Source organism: Boleophthalmus pectinirostris, unplaced genomic scaffold, assembly GCF_026225935.1.
Source record: "Boleophthalmus pectinirostris isolate CB_2022bp ecotype Guang Dong unplaced genomic scaffold, ASM2622593v1 HiC_scaffold_13, whole genome shotgun sequence".
Taxonomy (NCBI): domain Eukaryota; kingdom Metazoa; phylum Chordata; class Actinopteri; order Gobiiformes; family Gobiidae; genus Boleophthalmus; species Boleophthalmus pectinirostris.
The window spans coordinates 16,542,113-16,568,486 of NW_026571036.1; the positions used below are offsets into that span (position 1 = coordinate 16,542,113).

The 26,374-nt window shown below is 38.8% G+C and overlaps 1 protein-coding gene across 1 annotated transcript in view; it reads left to right on the forward strand.

The window, feature by feature from the left end:
- Positions 1-23,248, forward strand: part of foxo3b (forkhead box O3b) — a 44,852-nt gene extending 21,604 nt beyond the window's left edge. The window contains exons 3-4 of the mRNA XM_020920103.2: positions 18,735-20,135; positions 20,217-23,248. Of these exons, the coding sequence (XP_020775762.1) occupies positions 18,735-20,108 (1,374 nt within the window). The 3' untranslated portion in view covers positions 20,109-20,135; positions 20,217-23,248. The remainder of the gene's footprint in view (positions 1-18,734; positions 20,136-20,216) is intronic.
- The last annotated feature ends 3,126 nt before the right edge of the window (positions 23,249-26,374 follow it).

Sequence of the window (26,374 nt, forward strand, 5' to 3'; positions counted from 1 at the left end):
TTTGAGTCCAGTACAATAAGGAATATATTGGCAGAAAGCAGAGCTGCATAATATGGAAAAATCATAATCATAACCATAGCTTTCAGTACAGAGTTAAAATGTTTTTCAGGTTCCCTATTTTGGTAATTCATTAGAGCAATAATTGTAATCACTTCTTAAAATTTTTTATTAAAAGTTCAAAATCCAACCCCAAATTAAACAAGCTATTTGCTAGTTTAACCAGATGTTCTAGCGCTGGTTTACAGCTTCTCTGAGAACTCCCAAGGGTGTTATAATTTTAGCTCATGCAACAGCTCATGCTATGCCTGTTGTTAGCAAGTTAGAAGTCAGCAGCAGTTATCTTTTTTGCAATGAATTTAGTTAATTTTGCAATAGGGCTGTAGTCTTTTAGTCATTTAGTCGATTAATTGGTCAGTGGTGTTTTAGCTGACCAAAATTTGTATTAGGTGACTAATCATTTTATTTACATTATAAGAATTTATTTAGAACAGCAGCAAAAAGAGGATAGTGAGTGAGGGATTATTTGAAGATTGGTATTTGTATGTACAAAGACAGATTAAACTCACGATTCACAAGTTTCCTATAAATTTTTTGTGTATAAAGAGTTGTTTTTGCATGAACTCCCTTGCAGGTGTAGACTCTTGAATGCAGTTTGAGTCAGACACATATAGATGTGTAATAGCTCTTAGAGCTTTAGTCACCCTCCCTTTTTAATTGATGATCATCAGAACACGTGTTTAGTGTTTGGTTACCAGGAATCTCTTTAGTCAACTGCAAGCCTACTTTGCATAAACATACAACACAACTATTACCATTCATCTCGCAAATATGTAGTACCTCATTATTTTTAAGTACCACAAACTATTCAATGATATATTTTTTCCCTCTATGTTGTGCTTTTGGTCAGCTGACTCCGGGTCTTTAAAGGTTCTTTCACATTTTATTGTCCTACTCTTTGTTGACATGCCAGACTTGTTTGTCCTGTATAAGCACCGTGGCTGTCAGTAGTGCACTGTGTTTCTGGCAGCACCCGGGGGCCTGACTGTTAGTTAAGTGAGTGAGTGTTCCCTTGGTTAGCTGTCAAAATGTTTGCCTTGTCAAAGTTAAAACTAATCTTTACAGTCAACAGTGTATGTGCAATGTTGTGTGTAAGTCCTTGGGGTTGGAGAATGAATATGGGATCAAGATTGTTTCTAAAAACTACAGTAAAGGTGCAATTTTGTCCTTATTATGCTTTTTTTTTTTTTTGGTCAGTATTGAGTATAGTTGTATAGCACTGATTTAGTACCTTAGTTTCGATACTTTTGACAACCTTACAAGTAGGGCTGGGTATCATTAAGAAGTTCCAGATACGATACATATCTCAATACATAGGCCACAATACGAGACATATCTTGATACAGTGCACTTTCAATTCGATACGATATGTTTCAAAGTGATTCGGTACAGTTCAATAAAAAAAAGGCTAAATCATGGCTGTGATACTAAAAGTCTTTTTTAAACTATGTCTTGTGCAAAGTTAACATGAAAAACGCTCCTTTTTACTCATCAAAACAGTAAAAGTGTCAAATATGTCACATAAACAAGCAACAAAACTGTAGCGATGTAACAAAATAATTTCGTCAAATATACCAAAAAATACACTTGGTGATATATCGATACAGCAGCCCACGATATCGCTACTGTATCGCCACATTAAACGATACAATATATTGATATTTCGATATTTCTGCACAACCCTACTTATAAGTTCAAGGGTAGGGCTGTGGAATGAATTTTGTCATTGTCATTACAAGTATTGCTCCAATCAATTCTACTCCTCGTGTGATTGATATAGACACATTTTGCCCAAGAAAACTTGTAAAACTCTAATGTAAATTGACTTTTAAACATGCACCAGAAAACAGAAAACTAGAAAACATTACTTAAATTACAAGTCTTTTATTTTTGTGCTAGTTACTTTTAATAGTACATAGATAATGGTTTCAAATTACACGTTTGTCCAAATCCAGCCATTCTGTAGCAACTAGATGAACCATTTTCTCTTGAGCTCCACATAACTTGAGTAAAAGTATAGGTGCTTTGAGTCTAGCTTGTTGTTATCTCCCCTCTCACCATTTTACAAGGTCTTCGCACACCAGCGCCAAAGGATTAGCACGGCTCACACTTCTCCTCACAAGGTGGAACTGAGAAAACAAAAGGGAATAAAAGGCGCATTGAGTGATTGCTGCGCACTAAAATAGGTTTTTGGCCCAGAGCCAGTTTGTGCCACCATATAGGCTTTTGTGTGGTTAGTTGACTTAGAGGGGGCTTTCAGAATGGGCAAGAGGGGAAAACAATCCAGGAGCAGCCAACGAGAACTGAAAGGGGCCATGAGAAGAATAGTGGTCATACTAGCATGTAGATTTGTTCTTATACAGAAGAAGTAGCGGTAAGTTTTGGTTTTGAAAATATTTGGTATAATAAAATCACCCAAATGTTAAATACTAAAACTTGAATCGAAACTAGATACTCATTTGAACAAGTATGGAGTGTGGAAAGAAAACACATAAATAGGATGAAATGATCTAGAATTAGTATAAAACAACATGAATGATAACATTAAAGATGCATTGTGTTACTTTTCTGGTGGAGGGTCCATCAGATGCTTTGTCTGGAATGTTTCACGCTCACAGTCTGGCATTAAACCTTTCTATCTTCATGGAGACCAAACCAGACCAAGTTACAAGTCAGATCTATCCAGAGGCAAGCCTGCAGTCAGAGTGATGGGTTTTTTGAGGTATTTTTGAGCTATTAATGTAATTGAATACATGTAAGGTAGAGCTGTTTAATGTCATACTGTGGAACATTCCAAGCAGAGCAGTGGCATATCCATAGAAACAGGCCATTTTTTAAATCATTGTGATATTGAAATCAGTATCAAGTAGAGCCCGACCGATATGGATTTTGTTGTGGCCGATATGAAACTGATATAATGGGAGTTGGGGCTGCCGATAGCTGACATAATCACCGATATATTTAGTGATGTAAAAATTCACTGTAAATCTTGAATTGATTAAAAAACTTAGGTTTGGCTCTAGTGAATTCTAAATTGGGTTTATTTAGGCAACATTTATTGTTATTTTGACTCTTCACATCAAATTTACATACAGTAGATTGGCCTAATGGCATTTTTGCATCACATTCTAGCTACTGTTACTGTCACTGCTAGTGATGGGTATTCCAGGTTTTTTTTTTTTTTTTTGGAGAACCGGCTCGGCTCACTAAAGCAGCTGGCTCTTTTGGCTCCCAAGCGACTCTTGAGATTGTTTTGTTGCAAGCAGGACTAAACCAGAACTGAACCAGGACTGAATGTCGGGACTCGGTTTCTATCTTTCTCCTGCACTCGAGCCCAAGTTTAGTCCTGGTTTATTCATTTTATGCTGAACTGCAGCCAAATATGCACTTTTTTATCCTATGCACACGCAGATTTCTGAAAGTTTCGTTTTCAGCCGCTGCTGCTGTCAAACTACGGGTCTACATGCGGCATGAAGAGAAAAAGTGAGAAAAAGAGAAAAACACGGCTCCCAATAAGAAACATGCTCCCGTTGTTCGCTTCAAAGAGCCGGATCTAAGAGCCGCTTCGATCGCGACCGACCCATAACTCCTAGCTAGTAAACTATCGCTATTAGCCTTTAGCCGTAAAAACGTGCGCACCGCGGTAATTAATTATATGCATAAATGTGGATCATTCACACGTCTATTCACAGCTCATTTACATATCAATACTGGTCCAGTAACAAATATACGGCCAATTTAGTCACTTTACAATAGACCAATAGAAAACAGCCTGTTTATGTGTGGGAGCTACAGCAGCTAATTGCTAACAAAACCTAAACTAGCTTCAAAGTCGATGTATTTCCAACACTCACCGCTCACACAGGCTCCTCACATCACAAGTCTGCACTAATAAATGTCCTTTTAATCCAGACTCAAACCGATTGTTCGAAAAATAATATAATCTCAGTGTTGCGCACCGCTGCGGGTGTAAACAAACACACGTGTGTGAAGTGACGTCACTTTGGTGGTGTGTTCAGGAACAGTATGGACACAGACACAGACAAATTACACCGTAGATAAATACTGATGCGGAGCCACATTTTAGGACATTTATCTGTCTGTAAATTGGATTAAATGAACATAATGTAGAGAGTCTAAGCTTTATAACGAGATATAACATGCCCACGTGAAATATCGGCCCATATCAGCAAGCAAGCGGCCGATAGCCGATATGTCTCCAGGTGCCCATATTGGCCGATAATATCGGCCAGCCGATATATCGGTCGGGCTCTAGTATCAAGTATAATATTGAAATCAAGCTTTAGTACAATCTCTTAGTACTTCCATTTTTAATTATATTATACAGTTTGTGCATTACTTTATGTTGACTGCCAATACAAGTGTCCTTTCTTTAACCTTTCTGAAAACAAATTAGCAGTAACCTAAACATTTGAATTTCCATGCCAGATGCGAGGTTCATAACATGATTGATTCCATGTGGGGTTACAGTAAGGGCAAGTAGTGTCACTATGTCACATTTGGGTAGTACTGGGTAATGCAGTCAGGCACAGCTCAGATCAGAAGATTAGAGGAGTTAAACTATAGGTTCATGTCAGGGCCAATTTTCAACTGTTATGTTGTTGTAATGGTCTCTTTCCATCTGAGTGTTCTTGAATTATTGAATAAGTCGACAGAAAACATGCTATATGGCTGCACATTATATATATAACAAATCAAATAGAAAATGAGCAAGTTATTTAGGAATTACTACATTTTTCTATTATCTTTTGCAAACAACATAATAGCCTCGTTTTGTGACCTTGTTTGACCTCTATGTTTTGAAATGCATGAGATTCCCTTTAATTAAAAAAGTATACTGTGAACTGAATCCTAATTTGAAAATATAAATGGCAAATCTCTCCACAGTCCCATTACTGAACACTTAAAAACACACTACATATATTTTTTTACGTAATATAATAATATCATAATGTTGCCAGTATTGTTACGTACTTGACCTACTTTCCATGCAGTGAGTCATCTAAATAATTATGTCACTTTGATTTAGTTTCAAGGCATTCATGATAAGTATCGTTAAGTATCATTATAAGTACCATACCAAAAAAGAAGGTGTAACTGAAATGTTACCAGTGCGGTATTTATAGCCATCTACCATGACTATGTGGGCAAGTGCGTCATTGTTCACCTGTATTCGTACATAAGCAAGTCCAACAGTTAGGCCAGCTTGCTAACCCTAAGCGCCAAGTGTTTGTGTGTACTAATTGTCATGTATGTTGAAGGCCAATAAGCTGTTAGCGCTTCATGGGACAGGCATAAAGACGAGGATAAGGGAAAGTGGAGAAGGGGCCTCTCGTGTCCTCACTGAACCCTGGGGGTATAGTGGGGCACATATGTGTACTTGTAGCCCCAAATAACCCCCTACTCCTATGGCAAGGGGTATTCAAGTTCACACCATGTTTGAGGCTCTGCATAATCATGGCGAGTGTTATCTATATATATATAAGCCTAATGAAATTCCACTTGGGTCACTATGGAATTAGACTGAAGCGCAGAGAGGAGCTGCCAGCCGCTCACTGTGTGGACTTATTGCTTTATGAATTTAACATGCAGTGTGTATTTTTAATCATAATTCAATTCTGAGAGAACCAGAAATAGACTCAAGGGGATAAGTGCAGCGATGTATAGAAAAAATGCAACACACAGGTGCCCTTCTTGACACATTTATACAGTTTAAGGAGTGACTCAAATAGTACACAAGTTTTGAATTTTCACAGAATCTTTGGACACAACAGTTCTAGAAATACAATATAAAAACAATTCTTTAATTTAATGTCTTAAAAATGCCTTAATATATCTTATCTTAATATAGTAATCATAGTTGGAAAAAATATATTTGTAAAGAATAGATGTATAATGCCACATATTGTTCACTTTAAGTATGCTTCAATTTACTTGCATCAATCTCAAATCTACAAGGGAGAAGATCTTGAATGCCAAATAATTATGGAAATCACACTTGCTCTAATTTGCTGTGACAAGTACAGAAGAGGGAACATAGATTTAGCTATTAAAATATCACAATCGATACTTGAAACCCGTCTGTAGCTCGTAATACAAAGTGATCATTTTACAGTGCATGTGGGCTCTTGTTCTTCCCCAATCCAACTGGAGTTCACGTCCTTTGTTAGACAGCCTTGCGCGTAGATCTAATCAGGTTTTTCTTTTGATGTCACTCCCATGCCCTCACTGTCGGACACTCAGCCAATTTCACTTTAGTGTTTGATTGGATTTTGATGCAGACTTGCGCTGACAAAGCATTGCGCCATTAGGAACAGCATCATAATCTCCTCTTTTAGAAACCATTAATGAGCTTAAGTGGCAAACACATAAACAAAAAGCTTGGCCATGTGCGCCTCTAAGCTGGGATGCAGGAGGACAGCAGTAAAGTGGGTTAGTCATACAACGTTGCTTTGGTAAATAAGGCAAAACTAATAGAAACATGGAACAGGACCTCTTGTAGAGACTTGAGGTTAGTGTATAGGACCTTGCCATAACTCACAGCTTCAGATGAACTGGTCAGACAGAGATTAGACAAGCATAAGTAAACAGATAGAATAGGGGGCTGCGGTGGTCCTTCCCTTCCCTCTCGTATCAGGAAATCACGTGGCGAGGCTTGGCGGAGGGGCTTGGAAACAGCTGGGGACTGGGCTCGGGCTGTTGCTGGGAGTAACCTACTGGAGGAGTGAGTTTGTGCTGATTGTGTGACTTTAGGCTTGTGTGTGTGTCAGGGGCTTGTCTTGTAAAGGTTAAGCCCACGCACACACGCACATACAACACAAAAGTAACACTGTGTATCTGTTTGGAAAGCTCTCTCTTTCTCTACGTCTTTCGCTCTCTCCCTCTCTGACTGCCCTTTGCCCGGTCTCTCACTCTTTTGCTCTCCCACTAGTTTTCTCTCTATTTTAATTTCTTTCTTTTTCCCTGCCTCCCTAGTCCCTACTGCTCTTCCTCTTCCTTTGTGTATCCCTCTCTTCACAATATCTCCCCCTCTTTCTTCATCTTCTTCTATTTCCCTCTCTTGCTCTCTTCTTTCTCTCTCTCTCTCTTTCTCTTTATGTGTTTCTCTTATCTGCGTGTCCCTCTTCTTCTCCTTCTTTCTCTTGTCTTTCTTTCTCTTTATGTGTCTCTCTCATCTACATGTCCCTCTTCTCTTTCCTTCTCTCACTCTTTCTCTCTTTATGTGACTCTCATCTACATATCCCTCTTCTTCCTTCTCTCACTCTCTTTCTCTTCATGTGTCTGTCTCATCTACATGTCCCTCTTCTTCTTCTTCCTTCTCTCCCTCTCTTTCTTTCTCTCTGCTTCTCTCTCCCTCCCTCTCTCTCTCTCTGTTGTCCTTGTGGCACTGTACTGCTCTGTAGGACGGAGAGAGCGCTGAAAACTCCTGAGATCAGCACAGACATAAAACACATCGTCAAACAGAAACATTTGACTGGAGCAAAGGTGGAGGCGTGCGGAGGGTCAGGCTGCTGTGACCTGCTCATGGGCTGTGGACAGAACTTGTTTAGTGTCTTGTAGTGTTGTCACAATTCTCACATTTCAAACCTGATCTTCAGTTCTCAGGAAAAGGACACAAAATAATCATTGTTTCTTTTGAATGTACGGTAAGGTCAATACTAGGTTGAAAATATAGATCCAGTATTGATACTTCAAATCAAATTGACATCTGATTTTCAGTACTAGTTTTAATATCAATTTGCATGTGGGTATTGATTTTGATCGCCAACTCTATTAGTGTGATCCAAGTCAAGGCACATAAGATTAAAAAACATTGTGGCAAATCCCTAAATATATGATTATGCTAAAGACTTGCCCTAGCTTTGTGTATTTCCTGGCACATATCCTGTAGTCTGCGTCATGGTAAACATACTGTAATAATCAGCATGTACTGTGTCTGTTTTTAGTGCCATTTAGATTGAAGAGCCCCACGAAAGGCCAAGGCCCCTACACTAATCCCAAACAGATGTGAAGTCCTGCTTCATACATCCAACACACATGCACAGGCCATTAGTGCTCCCAAACTATCCCGTCTATTTGCAACCTACTGTTTAGTTAGCTGCTATTATTATGTGTAATACCATTATCGCTTTTAATCTGGGTCAGAGTTCAGCCTCAGAGAGTACACAGCTGCAGCTATGACATGGGAGGCACGGACTATTAGACATGCTATTTTCCATTGTTTATTGGTGCAGTAAATATTACACAAAATTTACTCTTGTGAGCTTTAAGCCATGTTGTAATGTTGTCACCGCATCAAAAACATATCTGGAGTTGTGTTTTGTTTCATTCACACGTTTGAGTAATCCATTATTAGTCTGTTTACAACTTCAAAGCTCAAAATGCTCTGTTCCACCTTGTGATGTCATGAAGCTATAGTTTTCAAGTAAACAGCTCCTTTTACCTTTAGCTCAACAGAGATTAGAATTTCCAGAGCTGAAATTATCCAAATGAGTCTAGTGAAGGTGTATGGAGTTTAAAAACACAGTGGAGCACTTCCTGTATTACCACATGACATCACAAGGTGGAAAATAGCATAAAATTGGCATAAATTAGCATATCTCCAGAACAACAATTGCGATATATATATATATATATATATATATATATATATATATATATATATATATATATATATATATATTTTATATATTTTATATCTCCCATCTCTGAGTACAAGCCATCCAAAAACCTGCACATTTGCACAGTAATACTTACACAGTCTATTCTCTATCAGCAGTGGTTCGTGAAGGTGGGGCTTGGATACATGGAGCAAGCAGAAACAATGGGCAATACAGAGAAAGTACTGACAACCAGTGTCACGTACACTGGGGTCACTCCAGGTCACACTTCACCCACAGCTCAAACCCCAAGTGTTGTGGAAGTACTTCTTCACAGATATACAATTAAATATCCCAGAAAAACAAACTTGAATATGCTGCAAAGATGGTCTGCTAAATTTACCATGTTATATTTGTATTAGGCCCAAGCCATTACACAGCAGACTGAGGAAAATTTGGCACAGTTTCAGAGTACAAGTGTTTGTTACATAATCTCAAGGGCATTGATTACTTAACCCAGAACAGCCAGTAAGCCTACACTTTGTTTGCCAAGATTATGTGCAAGTATAAAATAATAGTGTTTTATGATCCATCAAAAGGGGTTACTGTTTACATGTCACTTTAGCTCACGCAATTCTGTTTATTTAAATGTGCCCTATCTGATTTTACTGTCTTAAAAATAAAACATAAAACAACTAGTTCCTTTAAAACGGTTTGCTGTTTTCCACAACTTTCAGAAACCAGAGCAGAGTTTTGCTGTCGCAGTAATACTAACTACAACTAGCGTGCTAACAGTCCACTGCCTGGTTTGCGGAGGATAAAACGTTTTCATTTTGACCCTTAAGAGTCAGAGAGAGAAAGAAACAAGAGAAAGAAACACTATTTTCTGATCTGTTATAATTTTTTTTTCCTCATCAAAAAACACACAAAGTTTTGTTTCATTCACACATGTTGAACATACAAACCTTGCATATTTATATTTATTTATGTAGTACATCTTGTGCTTACATAAGTTTACTTGTGGCACCTGGTTGTCATAAATCAGATAGCAGGGCTCCTGTGAGCGTCTTAAACGGCCCCTTCTCTTTTGTGTGGATCAGGGCAAGGCTACAGGGTGCTAAAGGAAGCCATAAACCTCAGACAACCTCTACACTTGGGCCCACGCCTCCTTCCTGAATCCTCTGCGAATTCATGCCATTTTCTCCCCCAGTCTGACCTGTTTTACTTTTTTCTTCATTTTATCACACAGAAATATGCTTTGAAGTTCCACGTTTGTTCTATACCCTTAAGGCAACATACATATATATAGTTCATACTGTTTTGCCCTTGTTCAAATCAGGACAGGTTTAATTTTTAAATAGATTCTATATTGTGTGCGCTGCAGCTTCCCAGAGGAGTTTTGCATACCCTTCTTCAGATAATTATCATTGTGCCCTTCCCCCGTTTTACCTTTTACCGTAAGTTCTGCATTAGACCGGGATGTAATTAATCATGCAGATGCCCCACTGAGCTGAAAATGAACAGAGCCTCATTCTCTGCGGTCTATCTTTTTGTCCTTTCTTCTCACAGAGTTCATCCCAGGCCTCATCTCAGTTCCAGTATTATTAATTTATTTATCTTAAAGGGCCTTGTTGGATTGTAGAGCTATATATAATTGTATGGCGCAAATTGAAATGGCAGATAATTGACTTTTTTCTTTTTCCCGCAGTTATTAACAAGCTGCAGGGGGCTCACAATCTCTGCTGACAGACTGTGCTTCTATTTTTACATACAGAAAGTCCTGGAGTGCTTAAAAAGGGCAAGCCAATGGTGTACACAGGGTCAAGCGATCGCCCATCCCAACCCCGTGGAAAACCCAAACAGCATTCATTAAATACTGCTATATTTGAGAGGCACAGCTGACCGTATTATGTTCCTGGTGTGTGCGACTCTGTCTAGGCATGCCTTGGACGGTTTTGATGGCATATAGTGAGTTATGGCTGACCCTTTCGTAATGGTAATGGGCAGATGTGGACTCAAGCGAGAAGTAAATACATTATCTATTAAGAAACAACTATGGCTGGGTGGTATACCAAAAATATAAATATATATATATATATATATATATATATATAATAATTTTACTTTTCTTATTAAACACAAATAAAAATGGTTCAACATAAATTTTCTTTTAATAATTTTCATTTAACACAAAATCTGTCTCTCTCACCAAAGTTTAAAACTCCGCTCCAAATAATACGTTTTCACTGTCTGAGAATTGCTTGTAGATTAAAAAGACCCACCCTTATCCTATAAAATTTGATTAACAACTTTAGAAATAACCCTCATAAATCAAACTACAATCTATAGTAATTCTTAAAGTTAGTATCTTTGGCCCAGCATGAAAAGTACACATCAAAGTTTGTTTGTAGTATTTTGCAGTTATTTGATAATACTGTAAAGACTGTATTTCACCTTTAATAAGATGTGGATAGGATATGCTTTTGGATAAATCGGTCAGTCATAAATCTCTTGGACAGCAATGTTAAAAATGTCTTTAGCTATATTGACAACATGTTGAGAGCCAATCCCTCCCCTCCTTTGGCAGCATCTGAATCACTCTTTGTCCAAAAAGTTCTTCTTGACCCATCCACCTCTCTCTCTTTCTCTCTTTATCAGTGGATGTTTGTTAGTTTTTGGCAGCTTAACTTTTGCTGTGTAGCTTTTAGGACGCTGTGTCCTGGAACAAGGCTTGATAAAGCTCAGCAGGGATGTCCTGTGTCTTTCTCCCCAAAGTAAAACTTCTTAGTCCCATACAGACTGTGCCCATACACACATGTCCTGTATTCTACAGCTGTTAGGAGGTTCTGGTTTTCTGTGTTCATCAGTTTAATACAATCTGCCTACAAGTCCCATGCCCTATGACCAGTTTAATTCAACCTAATGAAAAGAATATATTACATGTATGCCAAGGTGATTTTCACTTCAGCTCAACATCCAACTAGTCTGACAAAGGCCCATATTACTTACTATAAGTTATATAAATTCATATTTGATTTTAAATACAATGTGTAAAATTATATTTTAACTTTTTAGCTGTTTGAAAATGTCTGTACCTTACTTAACATTTTTATTTAATAATCTGCATTGGAATTCTTTACACAAATTTACACACTAGCTAATCAGTATTTACCCAAATCCTTTATTTCTCCCTCCAAAAGTAAATAGTCTGATCGAGCTCTATATGTAAAGCATGAGAGGAATGAGGTGGCCCACCACTCCTGCTCCAAAACACACTGACCCAATGAACGAGCATGTGACTGACCATGCCGCAGACACGGAGCGACGTGATTGGCTGGGGGAGGGGGGATGGGTCGCCAACTCCCTCGCCTTAGGCCCAACTGATTGGAGGAAGCGGATCTGTAAACAAGGAGTTCTTTGAGCATGTGGTCTTACCCCACAGTGACATAGAAGAGGGGAGAAATGGCTGAAAGGGCTGTGAGTGACAGGTATACTAGAAATACAATAGCTGGTTTTGAATAAAGTATTTGAGGTCCAAGGTCAATGTCTTCGGAAGTGTACTGCGTGTTTTTGTTTTTGTCAAGCCTGGTCTGGTTCATCTTAACGAAATTATCTTCATTTAATAAAGACATGCATGGGGCTGTTGTGACTGGGGGATTTCACATGAGTTAGAGCCATTTTTGAGTGAACATGAAAAGCTTTGAGAGACAGAAAACTCCACCCATTAAGTTTTATTGGTTTGTTCCGCATGATAAAGCAGCTTTGTTGTGTGGTAGAATTCCCAGTTCATCAGAAAATGTATACAACCCACTGTCGATTTACTTTAACCATTGCATATTTAAGTACAGTAATATGCTTTAATAAACTTGGAGAGCAAATCCTTGTCAGTTCCTAATGTTAAAGAGGAACTACATTGAAAAATTGATATTGCAATTGTTGTTCAGGAGATGTGCAAAATTAGAATAGAACGTATTGTTGATGATTAAAACTATATAAAAAAAAATATGACCTCAAAAATAGCTGATTAAAGAGGTTAATTTTATGGTCTTTTCATGGGTCAACATTTTAGCTCATTCCCGATGCATTGTTAAAGTCCCTATATCACACAAAATTGACTCTTCTGAGCTTTAAACCATGTTATAATGTTATACCTGCAATTGTGTTTCATACATATATGTTTAAGTAACCCTTTATTATTAGTCTTTCTACATCTCCAAAGCTCAACACACTGGTAATTCCAGATCTGAAATTATCCAAATGATTCTAGTGAACGTGTATGAAGCTTAAAAACACAGTGGAGTGTTTTTAATTTGAGAGAAGAACTCTTCTCGCCTAAATTTGCAGGATGTGTGTTGAACATGGATGAATGAAACAAAACTCAACTCCAGTTATGTTTTAGATGAGGAAACAACATTATAACATAGATCAGAAAATTGCATAATATATCATCTGAATATTGTTATGAAGATGCAAAAAAATAAAGCAGTCAGTCAGTGTGATCAGTATCAGCCACCCTTATTTGTGGATGAAATTAACTTTACTAAAAAAAATCGACATATTTCCAAAGCTAAAATAAAAAACTAATAAGACTGGCTGAAACTAGCTCAGTGACCCTCTTCTGGCTTCTTCGAGAGAACATAACCGTTGTGTAACCCTGCATTTGGACAGACTCTCAGACAAATGTTCCTGATCCCATTTGCCTTGGAGGATGTCAAAAGGGGGCGAGGACTGGCAGTGGGACAGCAACATAAGCAGCTACCATTTTTCCTGCCAACCGGCCCCTGCTCCTCCTGCCAGGGTCCACACTCACACAAGACAAACCAACACACAAATACATACAGCCAAAACATACATACGAACAGACATGGAGCGGAGGAGGGGAGGGGGCTGGCTGGGGTACGAACATATGATTGAAGGGAATGGAATGTTCTGTCTGCTCTCCAGTGCTGGGACGGGACGAGGGGGCGGGGCTGTGAGCAGAGTCCCAGGATAAATAACTGTCCTCTCTCGCTATATTTATAAACCACTCGTACGTGTCAAAGGCGTGCATTCCTATACACCGCGACTTAACTAAACATGCACTGGTCACCTCTAGTGTAAATGGAGTAACCACTAAATGAAATTAGAGTGAGATAAGTATAGAGCAGTGCTGGTTCGGTTTGGCTGTTTCGATATATGGTGATGGTTATATTCAGGCTTAGAGGTGAATATTAAAAACTCTAACTTTTATGAACTTTTACCCATGTTATAACCCTATTCTCTCATCATTTGCTTACTCAAAAATTAATAAATTGAAATCCTACTTTGTCTTGTATTCAAGGCTGGAGCGCTAAAAACATTTCACTTACCCCCTCTCTACGCCCACTTCTTTGGACTTACTTACAATTATTCCAAAAATTCTGGTTCTGGCTCATACTTATAGGGATTGGAAATGTCACATAACAATTTTTCAGCAATAAAAACACTGAAAATCTACTTCTTGCAACAGGAAAATCTAATCATGAAGATACAGGCCTGTCAGTTTTGCAGTTTTAAACAGGACAGGACTTAAATTGACCTGTATCACTTGTTAATGATCAAAATGTAGAATGATGATCTACTGACATTATAGTTAAACACTAAACACACAAAAATTATTTTAAAAATCACTTAAAAACATATGTCTTCTATATTACAAAAACAGCAAGTACAATGAAAACAAGTACTGTCTACTGCTTCTAAGTACTAGTGGTATTACTATCTGTGCTATTATTTTGGCTAAAGGTTATTACTATTGCAATAGTGTCATGATCTTATTAACTTCTGGTATGATTCTTCGTGTTCTACTAAGACTACTCAGATCATTGCCAGGAATTTCTATTACTGACACCTATATGCCAAACTGCAATTGTGGATTATGGGAAATTGTGTCAGTATTACATAATTTCCATTTTTGATTTGCTCTTTTCGATACTTTTGTAAAAGTAACAAAATTATTCAAACACTCAAACACACTTTTTGGTCCCTAGTAAACATGTTTTTGTTTCTATTTTTGTAAAAAGAGAACATTACACCATTCAGGACAGGACTGTGTGACCCTACCATCCTCAATGTTGACACTCACCTCAGATTAGTCCTGCTTTACATAACGCCTGATAACACCTGGTTATGTTTGGCAAAGAGTCTCTCAAAACTGCTATAGGTGTGAGGTTCTGCCCATCCAATCAGAGCCACCCCAGATGTGTGTCGTGGGCGGGGCTAAAAAGTGTCTGACCCTTAAAGCACTTTGACCTTTGACCTGGTGTTGTCTTCCTAAATCAGTGGCTGCTCATGGGGAGGCAAGAGCAAGTCTGCTTCACATTATTCAGACCAATCAAGCCAGAGTGACGTTGTGTTGTATCTGGGTGATGAAATACACTTGCAATGCTAGGCTGCCTCTGCACTGCCTGGCTACCTCTTCAAGTCAACCAATCAGAACACGGCTTACCTCCGCTCTGTCCAATCAGAGCGCGCCGACTTAAACATTTTGACCAGTGACCGAATGGATTTTGAAAATGACCTCTGGCTAGGGAGGGGCGCTATATGTTCTGTATGCTTTTTGGGTTGCCTCCCTTCAAAATGTCATTTTACATAGTACTCGTCTTGTCCTCTGTAGACTCCAGAAATTAGAGTTGGGGAAAATACTAATTGTGATCATTCTGAGTATTGCGATGACAGTTATATTTGTAATATATGTTTTAAAAGTAGGTTCTGTTCAGAGTACACAAGGTAAACAACTCCAAAAACATAAACATTAAAGAGAAGAAAATATGAACTGCAAAACTGGTATGATAATCCCACACTTTTAAACTAAAGGTACAACAATAGTTTTTCTAAAAAGCACAGGATATTTTGTTCTTTGTTCAGTTGTTCATCTAAATAATTGCAGAGTTTGTGACTTGATAACTGCGTCAGCTCAAACTGTTGATTTAATTGCAATATATACTGTGCAGCCCTAGTAGAAATAAAGTGTCATAATTCGGGGCAGAAGAATAAGTGTAGATGCTAACCACATACTTACTGACATTGATGAATTGTTCCCACATGTTGGTGATGGACATAGAGCCTCTGTTGTTGAGAGCGTTGGCTGCAGCTGGCCAATGCATGCACATACAACACAGCTGGGGCCTCTCCCATGAACTTTGCCCATAAGGCTCTTCGCTTGGTCCAAAAATGTAACACAAGTGAACCTGGAAACCAAAGCACTCAGTTTAGCACTTGGACTTGTATAACCTACTTTCACTTAGGTACAGTTAGTATTATTTTGACATTGCATTTTTATTTAGTTTTAGTTTGGTCTTTGTGTTCAACTCTAGTTTTACTTGATGAAAGTGATGATTCAAATTAGTTAGTTAGTAATTAGTTAATCGACTAAATCCAGAAACCAGAAATCATATATTTTTATTATAAATATCATAAATTGTATTCTATTGATTCCTGGGATATGTTCAGACATGTTCCTTGTATGTTTGGTTTGTATATGATCTGATTTTGGTCTCTTTTGGGGATTAAAAAGCTTTATATGAGTGGTAGAAGACACACATTTCAAGAGTTACTTTAATTACACTAATATTTCATCATAAGTGTAATAAATACAAGTTAATAGCACTTAGTTATTTGAAGAATGTAGGTGTCTGCTTTTTAGTAAGCCTACATTTTCCAAGTGTCTTGCCTCAGCGATATTTTTGAATATCAACTAATGACTTCTTACACTTACTTGTAAATAGAATAAACACTCATTAAACTCTTATAAACAGGTACAAAACGTTAATGAAAACATTAATCTGCTCCAATTTCTCACTACTGTCTCAACATGGCTGTTTGTGCTGTTGGCTACGGAGTAGTGCTTTTTATTAAGTGTAGCTGTAAATCCAGAGTTATGAATCAGAGCACTGGCCTCTTTGAGCTGTGCTGTTTTATTAATGGGCATGTGAAAACCTCAGAGGAGCAGCTGCAGTTCATAGTAAGCATAACAAATAATGTACCATCTGTATACAGTCATCCATAGGGCAAATAATAACACAAGACAAATGCAGGTGATTTATGGTTTGATATGGAAGCTTTTCATCCACTTTTGTTTACTGCTTAAAATCCAGCTAGCATTTTCTCATACTCCAACTGGTCATTACCATGTGCCATTTTCAAAGATTTTTCTTCTCAGTTGTGGTGCTTCATGTGAGTTTATCGTGACATTTCTCACAACCATAGACTTTATATATAAATGGACATAACTAGCCCCGTAGCCACCACGTTCCTCTCCATAACTGCTTGGTCTTAAAATGTTTGTATTAACCCTCTCTACATGATCCTGGTGTTTGTATTCTGCTATTTTGTCTGCAAATAAATTCCTATTCCTTATATGGAACTTGGCTCCAAATTCGCCCCATAACTGCAGGCCTCAGTGAGTATCATTTGACTGGAGCTGAACGCTATGGGTGACATCACACTCACTTAGTTCAATTCTTTATACCCACTATGCTCACAACCAAATCAGCTTCCTGCCATGTGACTGAATAATTATATATTTAATTAAAGGAGTTCTTGAGAAACAATTTGCAGTAAAAGACCTGCATACCTACTATTCTGTGCCAACACCTGCCTGTTACTGAACAACCTGATGCCAAGTCCTGTTTACATTTCCTGGCAGCTGGAAAGAATTACCGTATGTGTGTTTGAGTGTTTTAGCATTACATCATGTCTTTAGAGATGCTAGCTAGCTAATGGTAAACATTGGTCTCCGTGGTATCCCATTCTCATCTTACCTCACTCCTTCCCGGTCACTCACCTTGGGAAATGCACATGCACACGCCCATTCATAAGTAAAGGCTTTTTTGTTTATGGCTAATGCAAAGTAATGGTTAGCGAGCATCCCTGCAGCAAGTGGCATTCCTCCTGTGTGCGCCAAAATGTCCTTGACCCCTTACAATCAAGTAATTTTAGCCTTCTGACTGTGCTGCTTTTGACCATGAAAAACAAGCTATACCAAATTGCCTGTAAACTGTAAAAGATGGGGCCCCATTTCTTGGAAAACAATATTGTGATTCCCACCAAAAATGTTGGCGCTCGTCCTCTCGGCCCCAGAAATGTGTTCTGTTTTAGTGAGTTCAAATATACATAGAGAGAGAAAATCAGCAGCAGGGGATGTGTGTGCTTGTTGTGGAGGGCGGTTAGCTTGTTTATATGAGAAGACATAACATAGGCCTGGAGTCCCTCAGGGCACATAAGAGCTACATGTTTGTGAAACAACACAAAGGGAGGAAGACAGAGCGCAGTGGAAAAACAAATTAAATTAACTATACCATCTAAAGTTTAATGGAGGAATTGAGGAGTGATTTGGGTAAAAGCAATAAAGATAAGTTGTTAGGTCCTTCAATTTGACTGTTTAGAAGACTTTAATTTTGGGTCTAAACTGTGTAGGTTACATGTTTTAAACAAGCAACAAATTTTCTAAAGGGTCTGTTCATGTTATTTCTAGCAACAGAACCAAAGCCAAGGTACCTCATGGTCACTGTGTTCCTCCCTGACCCCACACTAGTTCGCAGTACACCTACAATACTAGTATGTGCGTAAAAACAGTCATTAGCAGAGCTCTGGTCTAGTCCTCACTCTCCCCTCTGCACCAGGAGAGAGAGAGTGATCGATACACAGATGACTCACACGGCACAGACACACACGGTCTACTCTGTTTTGTTATGCAACACAAAATCGTACAAGCTTTTCAATATAGAAGATGCTTGATTATAGCACAAGTCCTCTCCTTTATATCCACAGCACAAAGTGATGCAGGTAACAATGCACATATCAGAGCTTAAAGCTGTTGTTGGCTTATTTGTTTGTCTATATTTACTGTTGGAACAATTGAAATAATTGGTTATTTTGTGTTTTGTCTTGCCAACCAGATCAATATTCAGCATCACCATTAGTGATGTATGGATCTAAATAGTGTTTCCAGAGGACTGCTCTATCAATAGTGAAAAAGACAGACCAGTGTAAATGGACAGCTCTAAGTCTCATTTCTTTCTCCTTTTTGTGTTTCAGAACTCCATCCGGCACAACCTGTCTCTGCACAGCCGCTTCATCCGGGTGCAGAATGAAGGCACAGGCAAGAGCTCCTGGTGGATGATCAACCCTGAGGGAGGGAAAGGAGGCAAGGCTCCACGCCGCCGAGCCGTGTCTATGGACAACAGCAACAAATACACCAAGTCAGCTCGTGGCCGCGCCGCTAAGAAGAAGGCTGCCCTCCAGGCCGCGGCTGCAGCGGGAGAGGGCGGAGACAGTCCCTCAGGCCTGTCCCGTTGGCCCGGAAGTCCTACGTCACGCAGCACAGAGGAGCTGGACACCTGGACTGACTTTCGCTCCCGCACAAACTCCAACGCCAGCACCATCAGCGGCCGCCTGACGCCCATACTGGCCAACCCCGAGCTGGACCAGGTCCCAGACGACGAGCCCCCTCTGTCGCCTATGCTCTACAGTCCTGGCAGGACGTTGTCGCCTGGAAACAGCACAGCCAATGGGAAACCAGCTCCAACAGAGTTGCCCCGGCTCGCAGATCTAGCAGGTACCATGAATTTGAACGATGGACTCACAGATGACATAATGAATGAGCTATTGGAAAACATCAACATGGTGCCAAGCACTACAGGACAGCCCCCAAATGGATCCTCAGGCTTCAGCTTTGGCTCTAAACCAAATGGACTCGTCTCTTCCTCCACCACTTCGCCTGCTCCTAACCCATCTACTAATGGCAGCAATGGTTTCAGTAACTCCATCTTTGGCCCGCCCTCCACAGGGTCCACTCTGCGTCCCTCTCCCATGCAGACCATCCAGGAGAACAAGCAAACGTCCTTCTCCATCACCTCTCATTTTGGCAGCCAAACATTGCAGGACCTGCTCAACTCGGACAGCCATAACCACAGTGATGTGATGATGACTCAGTCCGACCCACTCATGTCCCAGGCTGGTGCTGCAGCTGTAATGTCCCGCCGTGGCCTTATCCTCCGCAACGACCCCGTCATGACCTTTGGCACCACTGGGGTTCACAACGTCCAGGGGCACAGTAACAACCAGAACGCACTCCGGCCTGTAAATGGTCTGACTCTGAACAATGAAGCTAACATGCTGGCTAATGCCAAGCAGCTCCTGAACTCTCCTCTAGGGGGCAATGGCTCATCCTCCATGCAAATCGACACCTCCATTTTCATGAATGGGACAGTTACTAACGGAGCCCCTCTGAACCAGGACCGCTTCCCCACTGACCTGGACCTGGACATGTTCAATGGGACTTTAGAGTGTGATATGGACTCTATCATCAGGAGCGAGCTGATGGACGCAGACGGACTGGACTTTAACTTTGACTCTTTGGTCAACTTCACCAGCAACAAGCAGACATCCCAGAGCTGGGTCCCTGGCTGAGCAAGGGTCAGGCACCAAGCACAGCAGGTAAAAGATCAGAACACATTTGAAAGAATGAACACATTAACATTGATTTTGCTCTTCACAATTATTTCCAATTTTTTGCAGGTCTGAACTGTATGGACGATCATTACCTACACCCTTTTTGCCAAACCTGCCATCAGCACAAACAAAATAAGCCTGTTTACAGACACTCAATGCTGAAGATCAGCCTCCAAACCTCCTGTGAAACTACACTTAGAAACAAACTGACAATGACAGAGTTATGCAATTTCTCAGTCCTGTTCTGTTGTAATCCAAGGCGTTTCAGGTGGATTGAAGTGAAGAGGAGAGACCTTACAGTTGTTCCCAATGAAGATTCAAGTTTAAAATGGAGAAGTGTTGTGTTGGACAAAAGAAGACTCTCCCTGTGTTTTTATCCTTGTGATTTTAAATGTGCAGTGTTTTGTTTGATAAACGTTTTCTGTTTTATCATTATTTGGCATCATACCTATCTGTACAAAATGAAAAAAAAAAATTATTGGTGAAAAGAAAAGATGGCAGTGGAGCTATTTTGTTTAATGCACATAACAATCTATATACATAAGAGTGGTGGTAACAGCATTAGGATGTAAAATGCACTTCAAATTTAGCGCTTATATACTGCTGCATCCTAAGAGTATACTTAAATTTGCTTAAACATCTTTTTTTATTTGTTAGGGGAAAATAACTGTAAAATTGTCCAAAATACTGGAGTTATATAAATGCATATTTGTACAGAGCAAATCAGGAAGGAAAAACTATCTTTGTTTTATGAGATTTATGATTACAGCATATGATGTAGCCAAAATAAATAGCTGTTCTTTGGGTTTGTGAACATTTCCACAACAGGTGCTACTATGTAAACAGTGTTGACTCCTGTCCTAAAGCATAAACCATTTGAAATCAGTTTATTTTCAGTCCAGCCATGACCGCTGCAGCAGCCAGATGCAAAGGTCAAAGGGCACATGGATTTTTAGGCTCATTCCTTAAGAAGCCATTTTTCTCAAGTTCATAATATGTCAATAAGCTACTACTATGTCTCTGTATATTGCCAAATTACTTGAAAATTAACAGTAGGATCTGCTGGCAGCCAAATCACATATACACACATGCACACTGTTTGACTTGATTTCCTTGTGTTACTATCAATCTACCAAGTTGTTGCATGGAAAACTGTCAACTTTTTATGATGTAATAAGTCAATAAGTTGTTGTTTTTGTTTTTTTTTACATCATACATTTTTGGAGAAGAAAGTCTGAAATACAACTGGATTGTTAGGAGAGATTAAAGACTAACTGCACTCAAATAAGAGTTTATTTTTCATGTTGAGATAGTGATAAGTATGTTGTATCAATAAATTAAAGTATACTTTTAGCATCAAATCTTAAGTTCAAGGCTCACTTGTTTTCTCAAAGCCTCGAAAGTTCCTCGATTCTGAGCTGTCAATCATCACCACTGAGGACAAAGGCAGTGGGCAGGATTTACATGAGTTCAAGTAAACAGAACTGAGACATAATCCCAAAATCTGCGTTCCTTTCCTTGTTCACTTCCTTTAAGGTGCAAACTTATGATGTCATCCTAAGGTGATGGGTTTTTTGTGGAGAGATTTTCCAATCCAAAATAAAATGCAAGCAAAGTCACAAGGAAATCAAATGCACTTTTATATACAAACACACATACACACTGACATATGAAAACACGTACCAGGGATCTGTGTTAAGCTCTGCTGTTTTTACATCTTGTGGGGCCTGTTATGCATTATAAAAACTCAGGGGGGTTGAAGCAAATCTTGTGGTCTTTGAAACAGACAAATGCTGTGTGTTGTGAACTTGTAACCTGTGAACATGACGAAGAGAGAGGAGCATCAAGTTTTATTTTGTGACTTTGGTTTCTCCTCCTTCCTATATTTTGTCTATCTTCTTCGAATAACCCGTCTATTTCCCTCCACGACGCATACAGCACGTTAGCCTGTATGCATGTATGTATTTATACATTATGATTTGTGTAAAAATGCATATACTCGCTTGCTGTTTCGTCCATGTAAATCTGTATTGTACTTGAGACCCGTTTTTGAGTTTTGTAATACCTCTGAAGGGATAGGTGAAGAGTTATGTTACACCTGTATTGTAGGAGGGAACACTGTTACTACCAGCCTTGTGAAAAAAAATGGTGGGAAAAAAAACACCAATGTTGTAGCATCTGGAGACCCTCGTGCCACAGAGGGTCCGCCCTTGTTGTGTATAATAGTGTACAGATGTGTGAATAGTACTTTGAAACCAGGCTTACAGAGGAGTGCATGGTTGGCGAGGGATGAATAGCTACCGTGCGTTATGAGGTTTAGTGCATGACGAAAAATTGCCATGGTGCCGTCCCTTTAAGTTTTCAGGAAAATCTGTCTTTTCTTCTACCAAAAAAACACACTCTCCAATATTACTTGTTAAAAGGTGAAAATAAAAATTTCTCATTTTTAGTTTTTGGCACCAGACATTTCAAAGCCACTCTCTAACTTTACATGTTGTATTATGCTATATGTTCTATACTGAGTACTGGCTAGCATCACCAAAACACTGAACCAGGGAAATGCAAGCAAAAATCTAGTCATCAATACAAAGAATTGGGTGAACGAGCAGATCTTATTTTATCAAATCAAACCATATTTTGTCAGTACTTACTACAGGAATAATCACTTTTATATTAGAGGGTCTGCTGTCAACTTCTTTTAGTTTTATAATCTAGGGACTATAATCACAGGTTGATTCATGTATAATACGTGTAAAATATCTTTTCTTTGTTGGGAGATAATTTACACTTCTACACCACAACTGCTTTATACCGGCACAGTTTCACAAAGTTTCAAAATATGCAAAACAAGCAAAAACTGACAAGATATACCACTAGATACCTTAATCACCTCCTTTTGTCCACTTCTTGTAAAAAAAATCCTAAGGCCAGCTTTAACTTCATCCTTTGCCCTTCGAACTTTACACTTTATAATGAATCTTGCTTCTTCTCGACTTGATGTTAGTGAGTATTTTTCCTGTGTATTCCATTTTTAATTGTAATCTAGTTTGTATAAGAAATGGTGCGCATGTAAATAAAGCTTGGTGAGGCTCCATACACATTATTGTGCTGTCTTTATTTCAGTTGGGGGTTTTACTTACAAACTTATGTATCGATAATTTGCAGCTGATGCCTTCCTCTGACTGTCTGGGGGTGCAATGCTAACTACAGGCACTGTTCTGTCTGAACCTGAAGTCTGAAGTTACTCAAGTTGCTGAAAATTAGTTGTTAAAATCCATTTAGTATTCTTTCCTTGAGTTTTCAGACTGTCTTAAATGTTTTTTACCTATGTGCAAAAAATTTGTGTATTGTGTCACCATGGTAACTGCTGAACGTTCCTTCAGTAGAGATGCATGCAGTACACCCCCACCGTGATGTCACTGCAAAGTATCAACAGTGACCATATTTTAAAATCTCACAAACATGATATTCCATAGTATGGCATTAAATATATATTTCCATAGCTTTAACTTTTTGTTTCCATGGAATAGTGCCATCTCCAGAAAGTTGCACAGAGTTGCTTTAAAGGTGTTGTATCTGTATTTCTGTTTATTTTGCAAGGCTTTACTTCATTACATTTTAAATTAAATATTTGGACACTAAATACATTCATTTCAGCACAATCTTTAAAATGGACTAAGGCAGAATGGAAAACTGCTCAATCCAGGAAACCCAAATTGATGACAAATCCAATCTTAAGTCTGATTTCTTACTGGCATGAAACAGCTCTTACGTACATCAGATAAATTAGGTAAATGTGTTGTTTTTGTATGTTGTGAAATACGCACAGTACGGTCTAAGGACTCGCTGCTATGAAAGGAATTCCTCGGGCCCTGCTCTACACATGCTGTCAATTCACAACTCACGCTAACTCCATTTCTGCCTGACACACATAGCCCCGCGCTGTCTGCTCTAGATAAATCTGGTGTCAGCCAGAAAAAAAAAAAAAAAAAAAATCCCATACGGTAAAACAACGCTATGTTCTCCTCAACTTCCTAGAAATTCCCCTTGCGCAATATTTGTTATGTGGATGACTGCATTAAATGAAAGCAGACATACAGCAAGCCTCTGATACTTGACACCAACACGGCAGAGTATTTTTGAACACTTGTTACGAAACATTAGGAAAGAAAAGTACTATAGAGGCTCGGGGTACTGCACCTGGGTCACAGTAAAAGTGCATGTAAATTTCCATTGGTGCAAGTAAACATAGGACAACCTAATTGGTCCTGGGGCTAAGAGGCAAAAATAGACACTGAAGCCAGACCAGCTCGCGACTCCACCTACTGGCCGAGAGTGGTGGTGTAACTTCTTTGTGTATGTTTTTTTTTTTTTTTTTTCTTGTATCTAATCAAAACTTTATAACAAGAGAACATATTCAGTTGTTCACATTATATTGAATGGACTTTTCAAGTAGAATCAAAGAAAAGATTTGGCATTTTGAGTATCACCGGATCTAAATCAGGTCTAAAGTGGGACGATTTCAGATCTAAACTAAGACTGAATGCTACAATAATTCTAACCAAAAGTTGTCCAAAGGAGCTCCAAAAAGTAGATATTAAAATAAGCAAAGGTTAGAACAGTAAAGGACCTCAAGTATCACCAGGAGGAGCTGCACAAGTACCAGACTTTGAGAAACATATATCAAGATAACTGTACATTTCTGACCACTAGGAGACTCCTCTTATCCGTTAACTCTGAAATAATATTAATAATTGATTAAATGTATCTTTAAGAAGAACACATGAGTGACATTGATTGATATTAATGCGTGATAATACTAACAATACACTCACAGACTTATTCATCTACAGCTGAGTGATGTCATGGTTTCTTATACCGTAGCCACCTCTATATAAAAACAATGCATTAACTTTATTGTCATGGAGCGACATACAGACTTATGTGATTCAGCCTTTTCTTTCTTTGCGTGTGCAGTGAGACGCTGTGTACAGGCCTGTAACTTGAGCACACACACACGCACCACAAGTGTTAGTCACCGCGACCTGCCAAACCATGTCAGGCAGCAGCTCTCAAAGTGGCTCTTTTATTTGTCCTCAGAGCAACCACAAACAAACAGAAACTCAGCCAGCCTAAGCTCTCACAGCAAGAACCAAAGACAGCATGTATACATAGAGTTTGTGTACAGTGAAACAGAGAGAAGACATTTCATAGGCTTTATGTTCTTTATGTTTCATTTGTCCCTGTTTTTCCCAATAGAAGCTAGTTAGACTTATATGTACTTATATGTTCAAATTCACCCTTATTTGTATGTAGAAATAAAGGACACAGACAGCTAATTGTGCCATTGTCTGATTACATAAATGAGAAGTATAAATAAATCTGACATCAAAGGTGCTCTGAAACTTTTTTTGATGGAGGGTCAGGTATCTGTTTGTGTCCATGGAGATGTTATTGCAGTGCATGGAATGTTCTGAAGTGTGGCATTAAAGGGCTCATATTACACTTTTTTACTGATCTATGTTATAATCTGGTTTCCTCATAAAAAAACATACCTGGAGTTGTGTTTTGTTTCATTCACACGTGTTTAACACACAAACCCTGCATATTTAGGCTGTGCTCTTCTCTCAGATGGAAAACACTTTGTTCCACCTTGTGATGTCATGTGGTAATACAGGATGTGCTCTGCTGTGCATTTAAACTACACACACATTCACTAGAATCATTTTGATGATTTCAGTCCTGGAATTGCCAATCTCTACTGAACTAAAGGTAAAAGGTAGCTGTTAACTTGAAAACTACCACTTAATGACCTGAGCTTTGGTGACGTAGAAGACTAATTGTAAAAGATTTCTCAAACATGTGTGAATAAAATCATGTTTTTTAACTATGTTTAGTTAATTTAAAATGAACTAAACATAAAAATGAATATATGACCTTAAAGACCTTATACACGTGCACCTACTGCTCCCCGTGTTGGTCACCTGACTATCCAATTGTCTGACCAAGTCATTGGGGTCAAAGGTCATAGTAAGAATTCAGGGAAACTCTGCTGAACTTTGGGCACTGTGTCTACTTCTATATTTGGTTTGTTCAATTATTCAGCCACATCCAAACTCAAACTTTTTAGACATAAAAGATTTATGAAAGTCAGAGTTAAGTCTTTCATTTGAATGATTTATGGACATGGAGCTAAGTAAGTATATTTTCTGTCTATATCTAAT